Source organism: Equus quagga, chromosome 20 (genome assembly GCF_021613505.1).
Source record: "Equus quagga isolate Etosha38 chromosome 20, UCLA_HA_Equagga_1.0, whole genome shotgun sequence".
Classification (NCBI taxonomy): Eukaryota; Metazoa; Chordata; class Mammalia; order Perissodactyla; family Equidae; genus Equus; species Equus quagga.
In genome coordinates this window covers 23,984,447-24,006,070 of record NC_060286.1, presented here as the reverse complement: position 1 = coordinate 24,006,070, position 21,624 = coordinate 23,984,447, and the positions used below count along the sequence as shown (strand labels likewise).

The window sequence follows — 21,624 nt, the reverse complement described above, 5'->3', positions numbered from 1 at the left end:
ATTTCTTTAATAGATATAGACCTATTCATATTGTCTATTTCTTCTTGTGTGAGTTTTAGCAGATTGTGTATTTCAAGGCCTTTTTCATTTACATTATCAAGTTTGTGGGTGTAGTGTTATTCATAGTATTCTTTTATTATTATTTTAATTTCTGTGGGATCTATAGTGATGTCCCCACTTTCATTTCTAATATTAGTAATTTGTATCCTCTCTCTTTTTTTCTTAGTTAGCCTGGCTAGAGGCTTATCGATTTTATTGATCATCATTAAGAACCAGCTTTTGGTTTTGTTGATTTTTCTCTATTGATTTTCTGTTTTCAGTTTCATGGATTTCTGCTCTAATTCTTATTATCTCTTTTCTTCTGTTTACTTTGGATTTAATTTGCTTTTCTTTTTATAGATTCCTATGGTGGAAACTTAGATTACTGAGTTTTGCTCTTTCCTAATATATGCATTCAATGCTATAAATTTCCCTTTAAGCAATGCTTTCACAACATCCTACAAATTTTAATAAGTTTATTTTTATTTTCATTTTGTTCAAAGTATTTCTTAATTTCTCTTGATTTTTTTCTTTAACCCATGTGTTTCTGTAGAAATATGGTGTTTTATGTCTACATATTTGAGTATTTTCAAATTATCTCTGTGTTATTAATTTCTAGTTTAATTCCACTGTGGTCTGAGAGCAGACATTGTATGTTGGGATGTTCTATCCTTTCAAATTTGTTAAAGTATGTTTTGTGGCTCATAATGTGATCTGTCTAGGTAAATGTTCTTTTGGAGCTTGAAAAGATTATATATTCTGCTATCATTGGTTGAAGTAGTCTATAGATGTCAATTAGGTCCAGTTGATTGATGGTGTTGAGTTCAGCTATGTGCTTACTGATTTTCTACTGCTAGATTTGTCCATTTTTGACAGAGGGTTGTTGAAGTCTCCAACTATGATAGTAGATGTATCTATTTATCCTTGTAGTTCTATCAGTTTTTGCCCCATGTAGTTTGATGTTCTGTTGTTAGGTTCATACATATTAAAGATTGTTATGTCTTCTTGAAGAATTGACCCCTTCATCATTATGTAAATATCCTTCTTTATCTTTAATAACTTTCCTTGCTTCGAAGTCTGCTCTGCTGGAATTAATACAGCTATTCCTGGTTTCTTTTGATGAGTGCTAACACGGTTCGTTACTCCACCCATTTACTTGTAATATATATGCATCTTTATATTTAAAGTAGATTTCTTGTAAATAACATATAGTTGAGTTATAGTGTTTGTTGATCCATTCTGACCATCTCTGCAGGCATTTATATCATTGACATTTAAAGTAATTATTTATATAATTGGATTAATTTGTTACTGTTTTCTATTTGTTGCTCTTGTTCTTTCTTCCTTTTTTTGTCTTCTCTTTTTCTGATTTTTGTGGCTTTCGTTTAGTGTTTTATATGATTCCATTTCTCTCTTTCTTAGCATATCAGTTATACTTCTTTTTAAACTTTTTTTTAGTGTTTGCCCTAGAGTTTGCGATATACATTTACAACTAATACAAGTCCACTCTCGAGTAACATTGTAGCACTTCACAAATAGTATGAGTACCTTAAAATAAAATAGTTTCCTCCCTCCCATCTGTTATATCTTTATTGTTATTTATTTCACTTACATGTAAGTGTACATAAGCATATATGTGTATACACACGCACACGTAAGATATATGTATAAACAAACACATACATTGTTGCTCTTATTTCGCGCAGTCTTATCCGTTAGACCATTTAGAATGAGGAAAATAAAAGTTTTTATTTTACCTTCACTTATTCCTTCTTCAGTGCTCTTCCTTTTTGTATGTTGATCCTTGAAGATTACTTACTTTTAACTGTAAGCTTTTTTTCAACTGTTTTACTTTTTTTACTCACATACGTGTATAATTTTAAAATATCAATACTTGTGTCCTCTTTTGGTCGAAAAAATATGAGTCCAGGTGTTTCCTTCTCATTGCATTCTTTCCAACGGGACTGATTTCTCCAAAAGATGGAGTGTTGTGCTATTTTTGCCTGCTGTTTACATTGAGGTTAACTCTGTCGGTTAGAGTGTACTGGTAATGACACCAATGACATGGGTTTTATTTCCATGTGGCTCAGTTAACTTTGGTTTTCCACTGCCACAGACTGCTCCCATAATTATGTCTAAAATGTGTTCTTGGCCTAAGGGAGACCTGATGAAGCAAAGTGCAAATCCATCACCATGTGGGAAAATGGACACCCAAATGCTCACCCAGCTGATGGGGGAGGGGAGCGTGGTTGAGGGAGACTATCATAATAGAATCTCTACATTTGCATCTTAAACGAAATTCGTATTATTTCTGCTGTAAAGTTCAAAGTATATGCTTTAACGTCTTAGTTTTAAAAGTTTCGAAGTCAGTTACAGGCAAGTAGTTTCAGTTTATAGGCAAATCATGAAATATTAACCAAGGTTACTTTTTGAAAAAAAAAAATGAGTCATGCCTAGCCCTTCCCAATTACATAATATTTACTTATCCAAATGCTTTACCAAGTTTAAAATATCTCAGCCTTATATTTGAAATTACGTATAACAAATATTTGATTATGTAGTTTATTGCAAATGAAGACTCTAATGTAGAAATTTGTGATCTTAGTCTTTGCAGTATTATAGTATGTCTCTAATATTCTTAAGTCATAGTTCAGAAATCTCTCGAATCTCAAAAACCAGAATACGTTAGTTTTTCATGTAAATTTACGGTATACATCCATTTAATCAGTATTCATTAAGTGCTTATTGGGTTCTAGGTACTGTGTTGAACAAGTGCAAAGAGATCCTTTGCAGTCCCCAAAGATCCCATAATGTGAGAGGAGGACCAGATCAATAAGGAGACAATTATTATTATTTTTTTAATACTGTGAAAGTAGTGTGTTACAGCAAAGCACAGGGCAGCAGTTACTAAGGGTATCTAACCCCAAATGGGAAAGTTTTGCTGGATCCTGAAGGAGAAGTAAGAGTTGGCCAGGATAAACGAGTAGATAGGGTACTCCAGGCAGAAGAAACAGACTTGGATTTAGAGGTATAAGGGAGCATGCTCCATTTAAGAACTGCAAATAGTTTCATATGAATAGAATTTAGTATGGAAAGGGATGGTGAAAGACAAGACTGGAAAATTAAACAGTCCAACCCGTAAAGAGAATGTAGATTATATTCTAAAAGCTTTGGGAAGTGATTAAGCAAGGTTAGGTTGGTATTGGAGGAAAATGAAGATGTGAAATGAGTTGTAATTTGTGTTGTATAAAGTTCGACTTTACATTATTAGGTTCATTTATTCAACAAGTATTTACTAAGCACCCACTATGTGCCTGGCAGCACTCTGGATGCCTGAGACACTTAGTGACCTGAACAACAAAATCAGTGTTTTCACAGTGCCTACATTCTGCTGGAGTGGAAAAGACAATAAACAGCTAAATAAATATACAGGTAATGCTCCATGTGTCAAAAAGCTCTATGAAGAAAATCAAAGCAGGGTAAGTTGGAAGGAATGGATGTGTGTACTATTTTCAATCTTTTTAGATCAGGGAAGTCCTTTCTGATATGGTGACATTTGAGCAGAGACCTAAATGAAGTGGATTGAATGGAAAGTTTGTATAGGCCGAAGAGTCAGTCTTGGCAAAGACCCTGAGCTGATGTTAATGGCGTAGTGCTCCAAGAGCGGGGAAGGGAAGCAAGCAGAAGTGGACCGGAGACTGCAAGGAGGAGAGTTGTAATAGATAAGAGCAGAGAGAGGGAACCAGGGAAGGTGTTGAAAGTATGGTCGCATATGTGAGGGATAGAACTTAAAAATAGAAGGAGGAAACGCTCTTGGAAGAGCAGTCTTTCCCATGTGTCTTTAGCTTTTATTTCTACTCTATCTCCTTCCTCCTCCTCTTTCTCTCATTTTCTGTTGCTTTGGTTACCCTGTAACTGCTCGTATTTATTATGCAGCTCCAATCTTTTCTTAGTATATACTTATTTTCTTTAGAATGCTTACTTATTTTGTAAATGAGCTATGTGTGTTTGTCTTTAGATATAGCTTTTGATATTGTTGATAAATATGTAAATATGTATATATTTTATATGTAATACATATGTATCTATGTCAGAGCAGGTTTAGAGAGTAATGATGGCAGAGAAGAGCATGTGTACTGTTTGAGATCTTTTTAGATCAGGAAAGTCCTCTCAGAGAAGGTGACCTTTGAAAAGAGATCATATATACGAAATAACATGATGTTCAAGAGCCAGGCTCTTCTGCTCTCTACATGTATTTATGTGTGAAAGTGCTGGGAAAACAGGCCATTGTTTGAGAGTAGAACCTGGGAGGTCTGTTATAAACTTGCAGACCTGCCTAAACCTTAGGGATTAGACTCCAAGTACAGTACATTCTGTTTCCCAAACAAAGATAACAGTTTCTACTTTAGAGAATCTAAACAATGAGCATTTTCCTTTCCTTTCCCTGTTTCATAAGCCTAAACTCCCTCTACACTGTCAGTTATGATTATATGTACTGTTCCCAGCTAATGCAAATAAGAGAAGCTGCTGATGGAAAGAGGAATTTTAAAGAGACTTCCAGAAGTATTGTGGCAACATGAAATTTATTCAATCAGTGTGCCTGTGGAGTTCACAGAGCCTGGCTTTTTTGAATATATCTACAAGTCACTACCACTGTCTAATTTGGATCCACGGTTTTTACATTTTCTGGACCTCTTTTTCAGTCAAAATGCTGCAGATCCAGAAACAAAAATGGCAAAATGTCTCTGTCACTGTTCAATGATCAACCTAGTGGGAAAGGAAGAATTAACTAAAATCTGTGAAAATGAAATGAATCACCTTTAAACATAGGCAGTACAAGATGGCCAGTGTTAATACGACAATTTGTTAATGTACTAGGCAGTTGTAATCAGTATTAAAAATTACTTGAGGCTTTTTTATGTTTAGCAAAAGTTACTAATTAAAGGAAGCAATGACCTCTGAGACTATCCTTGAAAACCATTTGCCATCTGAACATAACACCAAAGAAAACACTCCTTTAAAATTTTTCTTTTCATGCTGTAATCTTACATTTGAGACTATTTTGGTTTACTTTTATTTTTCCATTATCAGTTAGTTGGATACTTTTTGAATACCTTCTATTTAGATGAGACACACATTTTAAATTCTCATTAATAGTATAGGACTGAAACCACTAAAATCCCAATTCCACCTATTTATGAATTGGGTTTGGGTAAGCTTGACTGCTCGCTATTTATTTATTTTATTATTCTTTTATTTTTTTGCTGGGAAAGATTCACCCTAAGCTAACACCTGTTGTCAATTTTCCTCTTTTTTTTTCTTGTTTTGCTCCCCAAAGCCCCAGTACATTGTTGTATATTCTAGTTGTAGGTCCTTCTAATTCTTCTATGTGAGCTGCTGCCGCAGCATGGCAACTGACAGATGAGTGGTGTGGTTCCAAGCTCAAGAACTGAACCTGGGCCGCCAAGGCAGAGCACGCCAAACTTTAACCACTAGGCCAACAGGGCTGGCTCTTAACTACTCTTTAGAAGGTCTGTCTGATATCTAGTTTGGGGGAAACCTGCCCTTTGAGGACATTCTTGGTCTTTTTTTTGCCTTGACACTGACAAGAAAAGAAAGTGATCTGACAAATGAAAATATTTGTGTTATATAATCCATTTGTGTAAAAACCCATTTTGTGCTGTTTTTCTACTTCTAGCTGGAACAGTTGATTTAATTTGTTTATTAGAATTTAAAAGAACTCTGAATAAGAAGATATAGAAGAATTATTGTAATTGTGAAGATTTGAAGAACAAAACAGGAAGATTTGTAATTATCTAAAGTGTATTTACTCTGGGTGTAAAAGAAAACAGATGGATATTAGAGGTGAATGAGAGTGAATTTCTCACATGTCCTTATTATCTATAAACAGTCCTAACAATAAGAATAATTACTTCAACTAAGTGAAGAATCTGTTTGGGTTTCTAAAAAGTTTTAAGGTGGTGATTGTCATCCATGTTAATTGTGGATAATTGTTGCTCATGCAGATTGAGCCACTCAACTAAGCGACAGAAACTCACATGTAGAGACCATGCAGCAACCTACTAAAGTACAGTGCTTCAATTCAGTGCTAGAGGGGACTTTGTAGTAATCTAGTCCACTCCTGTTATTTTCTTGATATGATCACTGTGGCCAAGAAAAATTAAATGGTCATGCTTACAAATCTAGTTAACTAACTAATAGCAGAGAAAGAACTAGAACGCAGGTCTCCTGACCCTCATTCCGCTTTTTTCCATCTACTGAGTAAACCATACCTTTTTTGAATGGGCTTCATAGAAAGTTGGCTGTGAACTTGAAAATTGCTGATCAACCTGTGTAGTCATGGGTTTTGCCTTGATTGTTCTATTTGTCAAGTTATTCTGATTTCAGATCAGACTAGATTCTTCTGACTTTTGCCAGAGGATAACTGCTTTTGGAATAGGAAATCAAAAACATTTCAGGAAGATTAGAAGGGATAAAATATAGAAGAATAATATAAATTGTAATGAAGTAATTGTGGTTATAACTTCAGAAAAATGTTTTGAAATGCTGGGTAGCATTTACCTATTTTGATTCATTTGGTTTGTCATCTAATGTTCTTACCTTGAGGGATGTATATCAAGTCTGTGATGTTTCTGTATCAGCCCAGGATTTACCTTTCCAGCTTTCCAGATATCGTGGTATGGATGTAAGGCCAGAGCAAATGGAGAAGACTCCATTTACACTATGAACATTTGTAAGGAGTTTGGCTCTTATTGGTTTCTTCAAAATTCCTTTACTCAGTAAATGTTTCTTTAATATATACAATATTCTGAGCTAAAGCTCCTGAATATGATACTTATCAAAGCTTTTGAATCTAGTAACAGATCCAAATGTGTAACGATTAACTGTAATAGAATAAACTTAAAAAGTAGAAACAGAGTACTCTGGGAACACAGAAGCAGAAGCGATATCCCCAGGAATATGAGTGGTGGCTTGGGCATGGGATGGTTTGTGAAACTCAACAGAATATATTTGTTTTAAGCTGGGATTTGAAGAGTAGTTAGATATTTTCTAGTTAGTAACGTCTAGGAAGGATGTTACAGATAATGCAAGGAGATGTTGCAGTGATGACAGAAGATAATGGTCTTAGAAGTAAATTTGTAGACAGATCCTTTATAAACGATATACTAAAGAGTTTGGACTTTATCTATCTCAGCATGGAAAATACTAGACATCTACATTTCACTGTTCTCCCATGCCTCTATATCCATGGACAACATCAAAACTGAACTTAAGAACTTCTTTCCACTGAGCTCAGGCATATCCCTAGAATACTTGACCATATACACTCCAGAAAGCCATGACCAATCAGTCACTTGTGGCAGTACAGATGGAATCCAAAACTATAAGCAATTCAAATCCACGGTACATCTTTTGAGTGAAGAGTGATTTAAGCATGTTTCTTTTAGATTCATAACTGAGGGCAGCTGTAGGGGAAAGAGTGAATGATAAGAGACAGCGTAGGGAACACAGGCAGGACGCTATTGTAGTAATTAAGGTGAGAATTTCAGGACATATTTTTGAAATAGAATGTATAGAACTTGAAGGTATCGTTGTTTTTCTGAAAGTTTTACTGACAACTTTTCCCCCCACAGCATTCATTTTGGATTTAATAAAAACTGCATTGTATGTTTCACAACATTGCCACTGTATTGATCCCCATGAATTCAAATCCACAAGAAAGGACTTAATTTCTAGTTTACAAGGTATGGGGACGTGGGGGCAATAATACTGTAGAGTCTCAGTCTTCAGAACCAAATACAATATCTGAGAGAATATTGATAGTCTTTGTCCTATCAATGTGGAGTTTTACCCAATTATTTCTCTTGCAAAAGCAGGACTCTCTAATCATCAACACAATTTATGTTCATAATTAATAATAGCAATTATTATCATGATATCTTTTTATAAGTGTGATGAATAATGTGATGATAATTACTATTAATTGAAAAAGTTATGTACATTGTCTTATGTAATCATTTTAGTAATCCTATAATGTTGACATTTTTGTCTCCATTTTAGAGTGGAGAAAAGAGGAGTAGATGGATAAGATGATATATCCCAGTGACTCTGATACCAGCACTCATGCTCTATATTCCTTAGCATGTCCAACGTTTTCTTTTTTCCTTATTTTAGCAGTAGTAGAGTGTCAAACCATATACTTTACTTTAGAAATATGGGCAATTGTGGTTGTCTAGAAAAGAGAATATGGCTGTCTGGACTAGGGCAGTTGCAATGAGGATGGACAGGAAAGGGTAGATGTTTTAGGTACTGATCTCAAAAAGTAACTAATCAGGGGCCAGCCCGGTGGTGCAGCAGTTAAGTTCGCATGCTCTGCTTTGGGGTCCTGGGGTTTGCCGGTTCAGATCCCGGGTGTGGGCCTATGTGCTACTCATCAAACCATGCTGTGGCAGGTGTCCCACATATAAAATAAAGGAAGATGGGTACCGATCTTAGCTTAGGGCCTGTCCTCAGCAAAAAGAGGAGGATTGGTGGTGGATGTTAGCTCAGGGCTAATCTTCCTATAAAAAAAAAAAAGTAATTAATCAGTTAACTTTTAATATCCATTATCTGCCATTTTGTCTAAAGCCTGTCTGGTTTCTTTAAACTTTTTATTTTGAAGATAATTTTCTATCCACATGAAGTTGTGAGAAATAATAACGAGAGATCCCATAATACATTAGGATCCTCTTACCCATTTTGCCCCAATAGAAGTATCTTACACAACTATTGTACAATATTACAACCAGGATATTGACATTGATGCAGTAGAGATACAGAGTATTTCCATCAATGCAAAGATCCCTCATGTTGCCTTTTATAGCCATACCCACTTACCTTCTACCGCCCCCCTCCCCCCATCGTTAACCCTTGGCAACCTTTAATCTGTTCTCCATTTCGGTAATTGGGTTCTCTCTCTGTTCCATCGTTGTATGTGTGTGTACCACCACCAAGACCACACAGTCTTGATTAATATAGCTATATAATAAGTCTAGAAATTGAATAGACTGATTGCTCCCATTTTACTCTTCTTCTTAAAAACGGTTTTAGCTACTCTAGTTTCTTTTCCTTTCCGTACGAATTTTAGAATTATCGTTTCTTTAGCTGCAAAAAATATTGCTGGGATTTTTATAGAAATTGTATTGAACTTTTATATGAATTTGGAGATAATTGATATCTTTACGATGTGATCTTCCAATCCATGAACAGGATATGTCTCACAATTGTTTTTCAGTTTTCAGCACATAAGTCCTTTACATGTTTTGTTAAATTTACACTTAAGTATTTCATTTTGGGGGATTTTTTCAACTGGTATTGTAATTTTTAATTTGGGTCTCCACATGTTCATTCCTAGTATACTAAAATATAATCAACTTCTATATGCTTGTCTTGTATCCTGTGAGCTTGCTGAGTTGGCTTATTGATTCCAGGAGCTTGTTTTTTTTATTTTTGGCGGGGGTTGGGGGGGTAGGGAGAGCAGAGTAGAGTCTCTGTGATTTTCATGAAGACAATCATGTCATCTACAAATAGGGATGCTTATTTCTTTGTTTTCAATCTATATACATTTTATTTCCTTTTCCTGCTTTATTGCATTGGATAGATCTTCCAATACCATGATGAATAAGAATTATGAAAGAAAGCATTCTTGCCTTACTTCTGATCTTAAGGGGAACACATTCCATCTTTCACCATTACGTATAATGTTACTTGTAGGTTTTTGTAGGTGCTCTTTATCAAGTTAGGAAGTTCCCTTCTATTTCTTTTTTTTCTGAGTTTTTAAAAATTTTTTGTCCAGTTGTGCTATCAGTTGTTGAGAGAGGAATGTTGAAGTCTCCAACTCTTAATTTTGAATTTTTCTATTTTTTCTTTCAGTTATATCAGTTTTTTCTTCACATATTTTACAGCTTTGTTGTTTAATAAGTGTATATATATAGGATTGCTATATCTTCTTGGTAGATTAGCCCTTTTTATCATTATATAATGTGACTTTCTGTTTCTGGTAATTTTCTCTTTGCTCTGAAATCTATTTTATCTTATATTCCTGCTTTTTTTCATTAATGTTTGCATGATGTATCCTTTTCCATTTTTTACTTTCGTCCTGCTTATATCATTATATTTGAAGTGAGTTTCTTACAGACAGCATATTGTCAGATGCATGGGTCCTGACCTGTGGATCTCTCTGTCGTTGATCCAGTCTGCCAATTTCTATCTTTTAATTGCTGTATTTAGACCATTTTCATATAACACTATTATTGATATGTTGGGACTTAAGTCTGCCATTTTATTTCTTTTCTGTATTTTTTACTTCTCTGCTTTTTTTTCTGCCTTTCTGTGGGTTATTTGAGCATTTTTTTAGAATCCCATTTTGATTTATCACTTGTGTTTTGGAGTGCATCTTTTTGTAGAGCTTTTTTAGTGGTTGCTCTAAGCATTACATTATATATACGTATAACTATCACAGTCCACTGTCATTTTACCAGTTCAAAGTGTAGAAAACTTTCTTCTTTCATATTCTTTTGCCCTTCCTGTTATAATGTAATTGTCTTCAATATTTCCTCTATATACATTTAGAACCACATCAGATAATGTTAAATTTTTGTTCCAACCATCAAACGTAATTTTAAAAACTCAATAGGAGAAGGGAAATCTATTGGGTTTGTCCTACTTTTTATTTGTTTCCTTCTTTCTTTCTGATTGTCTCAGATTCTTTCATCGTTTCTTCTCTTTTTAGAGAACTTTCTTTCATCATTTCTTTTTTAATGTAGTTCTGCTGGCAACAAATTATCTTAATTTTTCTTCCTGAGAATGTCTTGACTTCATTCACCTTCATTCCTGAAGGATATTTTCATTGTGTACAGAATTCTGAGTTGTCAGTTCTTTTCTTTCAGCATTTAAAAAATATGTTATGGCCTCCGTGGTTTCTTTTTTCTCTTTTTTTTAAAACTATAATTGACATACAGTATACTCTTAGTTTCAGGTATATATCATAGTGATTTGACATTTATATACATTACAAAATGATAACCATAATAAATCTAGTTACCATCTGTTACTATACAAAGTTATTACAGTGTTATTGACTATATTGCCTATGCTGTAAATTACAGCCCCATGGCTTATCTATTTTGTAACTGGAAGTTTGTACCTCTTAATCCCCTTCACCTATTTTGCCCACACCCCAAACCCTCCCTGCTCTGGTAACCACTGGTTTGTTTCCTGTATCTATGAGTCTTTTTCTATTTTGTTTTGTTTCTTCATTTGTTTTGTTTTTTAGATTCCACATATAAATGAAATCATACAGTATCACAAATCTGTCTTATTTCACTTAGCATAATACCCTTTAGGTTCATTCATGTTGTCAGAATTGGCAAGATTTCATTCTTTTTTATGGCTATTACTCCATTGTATATATACCACATGTTCTTTATCCATTCATCTATTGATAGACACTTCGTTTGCTTCCATATCTTGGCTTTTGTAAATAATGCTACAGTGAACATAGGGGTGCATATATAACTTCAAATTAATGTTTTATTTTCTTCAGATAAATACCCAGAAGTGGAATTGCTGGATTGTATGGTAGTTCTATTTTTTAAATTTTTTTGAGGAACCTCTGTTTTACCTAGTGGCTACACCAGTTTACATTCCCACCAACAGTGTACAAGGGTCCCCTTTCCTCCACATCCTTGCCTCTCCTTGTTATTTTTTGTCTTTTTGATAATAGCCATTCTGACAGGTATCCATGGTTTCCAATGAGAAAGTCACTAGCATTCTGTTTTCCCCCTTTAGCTAAGATATTGTTTCTTTCTCACTCCTTTCAAGATTTGTTCTTCATGTTTGGTTTTCAGAACCCTGTCTGTGATACATTTAGAGTAGATCTATGATAGACCCAGGAGTCTGGAAGGCCTGGTAAGCCTAGGTTTGGTTTGGTAGTAGATGCATCAAGAAACCCGCATGTACTTTGTAGCTTCTATAAACAGGAGATCATCAGATAACAAGTCAAATACACAGGATTTCTATATGCCCCAAATATATAACCACTTGCACCTTATGAGTCTAGAGCCAGTACAGAGTCCAAAATAAACTGCCTTCCAACCTTAGGAATTTAAACAAAGACCAGCTTTCCATTAGGTGAACACAAGTTAGAGATAATCTATATAGGGGAAGAAATGTGATTTTACGCCTGTATTTGAGTGTATGAAATTTATTCTTGAAGTAGTGTTTACAATAGATCATAACCTTCTCTTGCTCATTTTGCTAATTTTCACATATAATCCTTTTGACCAAGACAGCTCTTAGACCAATTTAGGACAGTGACTTGTTGCCTAAAATATGTTCTTACTTTTTCTGCTCTTGTTGCTAATGGAAATGACAGAAATCTTAGTCGTTGACTGAGTCAGAACTTCCGTTCTATATCTTGGTGTTTCTCCATGCCCGAGCCGAGAATGAGGTGGAACGGGGTAGATTATTGTTGTTTTCTGTAGAGTAGCAGTTTGGTGGAGAAGAGGTTTTAAATCTCTAAAGTTGTCAAGATGGAAAGTTTCACCAGAAATGAACTGACATCAAATAAAACATGAGTACCTGTGTTTGGATGTTTTACCACATACCCAAGACAGACAGTGGGTTATAAACCTTTCATTTATTGGACCATTTGGGCTCCATCTGTAGACCAGTATGTTGTTTCAGTGTCTGAGACAAACCACAGAGGATAGCCATACTTTTTGAATGTTGTTCTTCATTTTAACCTGTGTGTTTTCTGTGGTCAGGCCTGATGAGAAAACTCTTAACTCATTGCGGTATATCCAGATATGTACCAGTGGGTGGCAGTAGATATGGCAGATTTCTAAATAATGTAGCTACCAATCATAGATGGAGTCTAAAAGCAGTATACTTGAGGGAATTTTTTGCTTGTTTAAAATGCAGCTGATTATTTTTCCACACATCTTCCTGATTTTAGTAGGCATTCTGAAGGGTAATTTTTTTAAAATAATAGTAAGAGTAACACATATATAATTCTTGCTGGGTACTAGACACTATTTTAAGTGTTTTACGTACACTGATTTAAAGCCAAAACATTTGATTGTGTTTTAGGTATTTTGGCTATTTTAGAGTGATACTGTTATTCATTTATCCTATTTACTAGTGTAATAGGAAAAGTCTTTACTGACAAGTGTTATATTAAGCTGAGGAACTATTTAACTGTCACCTATTCATTTATGCAGATTTTTTTTGTTTTATTTTGTGAGATATTCTGTATATTGTATGTTGAACACACATTGCCAAAGACAACCGCCTTGTCAAGTGTCTAGGTATTTGCTTCTCATCAAAGCCACATCTTTTGATGTCATCTCCCAGAGTAGAGGAATTTTATTCTTGACAGCCCTTGACTGTAGATCTTCTCACTTATGTTACATAAGTGCTTTAGTAAAGTTTCCTTTACGTTGGGGAGGCAGTGGAAAATGTATAGGCATTTATAGTAGAACTTGGAATACTATGTTGTTTCAATACAAATTTTGAAAGACAAAGGAGGGTGGCCACTGTTTTGTGAAAAAAAGTACCAGACCCTGGTCCAGTTCAGAAGCCTTCGGCTCAGGTTAATACACTTCTGTTCACTAGCTGTGTGACATTGACAGAAGCTTTTGATCCCTCGAAACTCAGTCCTCATCTGTAAAATGTGAGGTGGTTGGATTAGACCCGTGGTTTTCAGTCAGCATAATTTGGAGCTTTATAGCTCATCCGTGGCAGCCCCGGGGTCTGCCCCATGATGGGAGGGAAGTCCAGCAGGCTGGCCCCAGGCTCTCTACTTGTGCTTTCACCAAAGCAGCTTCCTTTCAGCTTTTTAAATTATTTATTTATAATATGCACTTGAAAGTGTGTATGACTTCATTCATAAGACAGAATTCTACTTTAAAAAACAAGTGAAAACCCTGGGATTAGATTATTTCACTGGCCCCTTCTGTCCCTAAAAATGTCAATGATTTTAATAACGTAGGAGCCAAAAAAGAAAAAGAGAAACTGGCCATTGTCTTCAGCATGTAGCTAGTGCCTCGCGTATCTAGTGTACAACTGTGGGAAGCTAGGTCCCTCATTTATGACCCCTTAAGGGTTATAGCATGCTGTTTTATTTGATTTATTTCATTATACCATGACAGCCACCCACAAAGAGGAATAGCACAAATTTACTTTTTAAAAGATATTGACTTCTTTTGAGAATTTGTTGTTTATTGTTTCAGGTAAATGTCAGGATGCATAGAGTTAACACTGAACAGGAGGGCTGAATTATTAAGTGAGGTACAAGAGCCAGAAACAAAATGCTTTTCTCTAAACTGCAGTCATTGATTCACAATATTCTGCTGCCAGTGCTGTTCTGGCCAGTGCTGTTATTATAAATGTTGCTATATCTGAAGCCCTTGTTTCTGTAACTTTCTCTCCATTACCAGCTAGGCTGAATTATAGCATGAATGAGATATTTTATAGTAAAAAGAAAGAACTACTCATTTCTAGACTTGATCTCCAACCTTTCTGGGAAGGGTCAAGTTGCTAGATGGATGTGTTGCTCATGCACACCTGGGTATGATTCTCCTTTTAAAAGCAAATAAACAAACAACCTATCTGCTTTCTTGGCTACCAGGAACCAGAATCAACATAAAAAAGTGTGAAACATCCTTAAACATTAAACAGCCAGACCACTAGTTGCAAAGACCGTGAAGGAAGTGGTAGAAGACTGTCTTAGCCAAAAACACGGTCATGATATATTACCCTGAGTGTGCCAGAGAAATGCAAAGTGGAAAAAAGCAAAACAACGGGATTCTCCAATTCTCATCCGTGTTGTCCTGCTTTTTTAAATGGGATTTTTTTCCCCTCTAATGACTGTATGTCATAATGAGTTAGTATCAGTTCATTTAAAGAGTTGGAGCCAGTCCAAGGAAAATACACAGGACTGCTGCCCTTTTCACCAAAAACATTTTTCATTAACTAATGTTGATGGAAGCACATTTAGCCACAGCAATTTGCATGGCAGTGGAATTGCTGTTTGTATTGAACAGCAAACCAGAGAATAATAAAGCAAAACACGAACATGCCGGTGGTGAGCAAGCAAGCAGAGCTGCCCTTCAGCTTTTTCCATGCTGATCATTTGTTCTAAAGCTGGTAAGAACAAAACAATAAGATTATTCATTATAACGAGGTGCACTAATCACACTCAGGTGTCTTAGCATTACGTCACTTCCACTGTCCTGAGGTCTCACCTACATTCTTTCATCTGTGTCTGTTTGCAGTAGAGTAGTCACTTCTCAGTGCTGCCCAGTAGCCATATTTCATCAGCACAGGTTAATAACCCTGTTCATCATTCCAAATGCGTGTACTTGAACAATGCACCTAACAAGTGAGCAGTTGCGTAGAGCAGGATGTAGGCAGAGAAGGCAATTTGGGGATCTAAGTTAAGTAGCAAAGGTAGAGAGGCAGTAGTTAGGTAACATATGGATATAAAGACATTCAAGCCCTGGGTGTTACATCAGAGAACTCCTAAAGGAAGTGAGAGGAATACAAATGTGTGCATTTTAAAAAATAAGCAGTCTGAGGAAGGATACAGTTAAGTACTGAGTGGTACAAATGAGAGCATGATAGATAGATAGGGCAGGAGGGTAGGAGAGCCAAGGTCTAGCTATGGCTCAAGCACTAACTAGGTAATCTCAGACAAACCATTTGCCTTCTTTGAGCCTCATGTCTTCATCTGTTTATTGTAGAATGAAACGTTTCACTGATATAGAAAGTTCTTGACAACTCTAAATTCTCCAAGTTCCCAAATAGAGACAGGAGAGTTCAATACAACCACATCTCCAGAAGCTTTTAAAAATGACAATGATCCAAATAAAGCTAATTTAAGTAAAAGCAAGGAAGGAAAAAACAGGAAGAAAGTGTTAGAAGTTCAAGAGTTATGTGGGCTTCAGGCAAGGGTGGATCTTGTCCTCAGCCAACTCTCTGTTTCTTGGCTCTGCTTTCTTCTTTGCCAGCTTCATTCTTGCACAGGTTTCTTTGACAAAGTAGAAAATACAGCCTTGGAAAAACCAGGCTAATATAAGATGCAGCTTCAGAAGGAGAGAGATTCTCTCCTGGTACCCATATTAGTCCCTGGAAAAGGATTCATGCTGGTGTTGCTTAGCTTATATGCTCAGGGTGGTAAGGTGCTCTGACCATCCAGCCTGAGTCGTGACCTACTTTTGTGGCAGGAGAAGTTAGTTAGGCACCTTGACTGAAAGTTTCACAGGAATCACGTGGAGAAGAGCAACAAGAAGTTCTCAAAGGGAAGGGATGTGGCATAGAGGAAAACACAAAAACACATGTCCACTTATACTCTTGATAGAAGCTGGGATGAGGCTCAGTGGGGCTGAAGAGATGGGGAGTTCTATATTTTAAATGCCAATTGTAGGAATTCCTTTGTAGTTGTTTTTGTTCAGCCATCCAAAATCAAGGATTGCCAGTTGTATTGACTTTTCTGAAAGAGCAGGATGACTTTTATGTATTTGGAGAAAACTGAAAACATAGTTTTTAAATTGCAGTAATTCTACTATGAAGGGCTGAGGCTAGACTGACCTTCTTTACATCAGTATTTTATCAAATGTGTGAGTTGAGTTGGGCTATATAAGAGATCCAATACCTATTATTTATCCAGTAAGTTTTAGCTAAAGTGTTTGGTGTTTGCCATACCAAGTTGACTGTGAAGGAACAAGATCAGTTTTCTTTAGTGGTTGGTGGACCCCGCTATCCATCACTCCAACTGCACCGCACCAGTAAACAATGCAATTCATTACAAGGCGCTCAGCTCTGAGAACTTCCTAATATCCATAAGGAGTGGGGCAAAATGGCCACGTCCACACACGGACACAACAGTGATCTTATATCTCACAAATATTGAAGAGAGCTGTGCAGAAGACACAATTTATTGCAACCAGTTGGAGTAGGCATCTGCTGTTTTGGCCTGTCTGGTATCCATCCCTCCTCCTTCTGTTAACAGTACCCTGATTTTGCATTTGGAAGCTATCCTTTTTCTTCTTCATCTACTCCTTTTGGGATTATCAATAAAAGCGCTCCGTACTTTTCCTCTAGCCAAGAAGTAGGGAAGACATCTAAGCTAGGTTCATTAGCTCTTCTCTGTATGGAATTTCTTCTTGAGTGGAGGGACACAAAGATTAGAGGCACCAGGATAAAATGCCCACTAGTTCATGCTACCTGCATCCCTACCCACCCAGACCAGTTGTTATTCTCTCCAGAATCTCGATCCTCTTTTCCCATGTATCTGTTAATTACTCCTACATCCTTCTAATAAATTCCAAGTGGTTGGTGTTCAGTTAGCAGCTGGTCGCTATCAGCTGGTAAGTGCTAGGTACCAAACCATCCCCAAATTCCATTTATTTCGGTCATAATTCTGTGAGTTGGACTTGGCACTAGGTTTAGCTGGGCAGGTTTTCTGGTGTCAATTAGGCTCCCATCTGAGTCATCTGTAGTCATCTTCAGGTCAGCTGGGCAGCTCTGCTTCTTGGCATTTGCTGGCTACCAGTTGGGGCAACCTGCAGTGTGTCAGGGGTGGGAAGGGCCCTGGACCATGTGTCTCTTGTCATCTAGCAGTCTGGCCTGGGCTTGTTTATAGTGATAGAATTCCAAATGGAAAAGTGAAAATGTGCAAGGCCTCTTGAATCCTCAGTACAGATTGGGGCAAAATTGCTTCTGCTGTATTTTGTTTACCAAATCAAGTGAGGAGGCCAGCCTAGATGCAAGATGTGGGAAGTAGATGTGTGTAGCCTCTTGATGAAAGTAGCTGCCACATCACAATGTAAATGAGTGAGGATGGAGGGAGAGGAATGATTGAGCGCACTTAATCTACCACACCCCAAGTTAGTTTCTGAACCATCGTTAGCTTCAAACCTAATATATCAACCAAAAACTCTTTTAAAAAATATCCCCTAATACATTGGCATTCTGCTCTAAAGTTAGAGGTTATAACTCTGATTATGGGAGGTCTGGGAGCCAAAGTCAGTTCCTCTATGGGATACAGAGCAAAAACTACCTCTTATTCTTAATCCCAGTGCATTGTGTCTTGAGAGGATTGCTTGCCACTCCTCTGTATCTCTCTTAGCCGTGCAGTCTCAAAGGGCCATCACTATCAATTATATCATCTACAGGGTCTCCTAAACTTTCAGTGTATTGCCTGCCTGGTTACGACATACACCAGCGTGACTTGGCTGCCCACTATATTACTGCTTCCTGCTGTAGTAATACAGTGCAGCGCTTGCTAAAAACATTTGCATTTGCCTTTCTGGGATATATATTGAATTTCTGTAAGTTATATTTTCCTTTTATGTGGCACAGCCTCTTGGTAAACTATATCAATCATAGAGTAAGGCAAATGCTAATATTAATGTGCGCTGCTGTAGGTGTTTCTTGCCAGTTTTCATCCAAGTTCTGACTCAGCCCAGCCCTCTTTAGGTTTGTGAGATCTAATAAGATCATAGCACAGCGTGGTTTAGCTGCAGGCAGAAAAGTCTGCTTGCCAAATATATTTTCCTTTATAGCAAGTTCATAAATTAATGTAGGGCCTTGAGACACCATGGCTGTACGCATGCATTTAGACAGAACTCTCTTCAGTTGACTACCTTCCCTTCCAGCCACCAATTTCTCTGAGATAGTGCCAAACTCCCAGTCAGATGTAGCTTCAATGCTTCCCACCCTCTCAGTGTGAAATGATAATTAATATGACTTTACTGTTAAGGTGGTGTTCTGCTTCCGTTAATAACACCCATTATTCCAAATTGTTTTAATTTGGTTATAAAAATTGACTCTGGAGGTGGAACTTGGCTTGGGAGCTTATTTTAAGAGGAAGTGGTTTGCTTCTAATTTTTCTTTCAAAAGAAAAAAAGTTTCTTTTTTTTTAAAGAAAATTTTGTATTACTTTTGAATTATATAAGCACTGGACCAAATTCCTAAAATATTGGTATAGTTTTGGATTTGTAATTGAGTTGGTCTCATTCTCTGGCATTTATTTCACGTTGCTTCTCACACTTAAACATCAAATTCTCTTTCCAGGCAACAGTTTATACAAGCTACTGACTGAATTGAGTTTGATAATAAGAGGCAAGCCATTTTTACATTGTATTTTGATGGGTATTTTACTTTCTTATTGTAGATCTGCTGGAGGAGACCCACAGAAAAGATGAAGAAATGGAATCTCTGCAGGTAAAGTAAATTCTCCAATAGGGCAGGTATCCTTGGGATGAAAACTGTTTTACTCTATTAATCCTTGTTATTGTCACATTCAGACCACTATGGCAAATGGAGTGAAAACATACATTAGAACTTTAAAGCCCAAGTTGGACTTTGCTTCCCTTTAGAAGTGTTTGAGAGCATTTGTAGTCTCCTAAAGCAGGAAGCGGACTCAGCCTCTCTGCTACTCTCTCTTGAAAGGAACTTTATTCCTTGGTATAGCTTGACATGGACTACAGCATTAGGAAATGAAAGCAACCTCGTTGCAAAGTCACTTCCCCAAAAACAGGGCTGATGAATGAGGATGAATTCATGGAATCTACATTTTCAAGTGAAGGTCAACAATATTTTGACTCCATGAATGTCATCTACCAATGGCCAAACAAGAATATTTACACATATATGGGGCATAAGACTTACCTTAGATGCCTCTCAATTCACTATGGATTTATACACCTTTCTTGGACTGGAAAATTGTGATTGAAAGATTGCAGTAGAATTTTAACTGACGTTTCTGTGGTATGAGCAATTGATGTTAACTTGGCATCTGACGGAAGTTCTCTCTTCCTTTTACATTGGGCTCACTGACAAGTGGGTAACTTAAGTGTCTGTCTTTATTAGGGGAAACATAATCAGTTATACTCACATGACAGAACCAATTCACTCAACGTCACATTGGGGATTAAGAACAGGAAATACTTTGGACATTTAGAGTTCTTCCTGGGCCTAGAGCTGCACGGTGAGAGTGGAGAGTGGTATAATGAGCTGGCTTGAGGGCTTTAGGGGTAAAGATGTTTGCGTCTGGCGAATGAAGGATGGGGTAAACAAAGCCCAAAGAGCAAGGGAAATATTCTTTAATTGAGGATTCTTCTATTTGATGATGTATCTGTTAAGAGAAAATTGTGTAATTGATCTGAAAATCATCAAGGAGAATATAGTTCTATATACCTAACAAAAGTGGGATGTGTTAGCCACAATTTTGTACAGATTAAATTCTTTTAACATCTTAAACTATATTCAGGTATAAAAAGAGAGAGCCCTGGTTGGTCCAGTCTGGGGCTAGAAAAACTCTAATGTGTATACTAGCCCTGTCTATCTCTGAGAAACTAATATCAGTAATGCTTGTTATTATAAAAAGCAAAGCTTCTATGTACACTAGATGGGTATACTGAGAAGGTAATAAAGGCTTTTGAGGCATTTTGGTTATGCAGTGTGTTTGCCATTGGCCCCAGAGTACCATGTATAATAAACATATTTATTGGGTACATAGTACATATCTGGCCTTTTGAAATGGCAGCACAAACCTTTTTGAGTTTATCTCTCTCGCAATATGAATATTGGAACCAGATCCTGTTAAATTTAATAGCTTATGTTGCTTCTCAAATATTTATTAAGTACTGGCAGCATTTTCTACCAAAATGCTCACTGAATGCAATAGAATGCACCAGCCAACTAACTACGGACGTTTATAAATGTAGAGTATTTAATATGATGTCCAAGAGCAGGAGAGTTCAATGTTGGCACTTTGTAGTGGTAATTAGTGCCTAGTACTAACGCTCTATTAAGAACAAAGAAGGAACTGACACCTCTCATAGTGCACAAGGGTGCAGAGACACATCACAGAAAGCGTTTCATTTTAAAGACGAGAGGAAAATCTGTCAAAAAATGCCTAAATTCCTAGTTTCTATATTTAAATATAAATATCACAGGTGATAGTGTTGAGAAGACTATTAAAGTTTATAGGTTGAAGTCCTACCATCACACAATAGAATTTTGGGGACAAAAAGACAAAATTGTTTCAAAAAACCAAAATGATAGCACATGAGTTTTAAGTCCTGGCTTTGCTTCTATTTCACTGGGTAACCTTGAGTAACTCAATTAACTTTGCTGTGCCTATGCTCTCATCTGTAATATAAAATCATAAAACTGTCTTCCAGAAGTGTTTAGTGTGGATTAGATTATCCCAGAAGGGAGAGCTAAATATTTAATTCCAATTTACAATGTTAGCAAATCCCCATGTATCCAAATTGTAGTCAATTTTATTTACTCATTATCATCATATAATTATGTATAACAGACATTCTGCATTTAATGTTATCCTCCTTAAGGGTAGTGGGTGTTTATTTATCTCTAAACCTTTTCCAATTTCCTCTAAGTAAAAGGTCCTCCATTTACTCAGTGAACAAATATTTATTGAGCACCAATTCTGTGCAAGGCACTGTACTACATGATAGTGATACAAAGGCAAGCTGCTTATACTGGATAGTT

The 21,624-nt window shown here is 36.5% G+C and overlaps 1 protein-coding gene across 4 annotated transcripts in view; it reads left to right on the top strand.

Annotated features, from left to right (window-relative positions):
- Positions 1 to 21,624, top strand: part of CEP128 (centrosomal protein 128) — a 376,345-nt gene that overhangs the window by 286,834 nt on the left and 67,887 nt on the right. For all 4 annotated transcript variants that reach the window (XM_046647430.1, XM_046647432.1, XM_046647429.1 and 1 more), the window contains one exon: positions 19,280 to 19,329. In XM_046647430.1, coding sequence (XP_046503386.1) covers positions 19,280 to 19,329 — 50 coding nt within the window. The remainder of the gene's footprint in view (positions 1 to 19,279; positions 19,330 to 21,624) is intronic.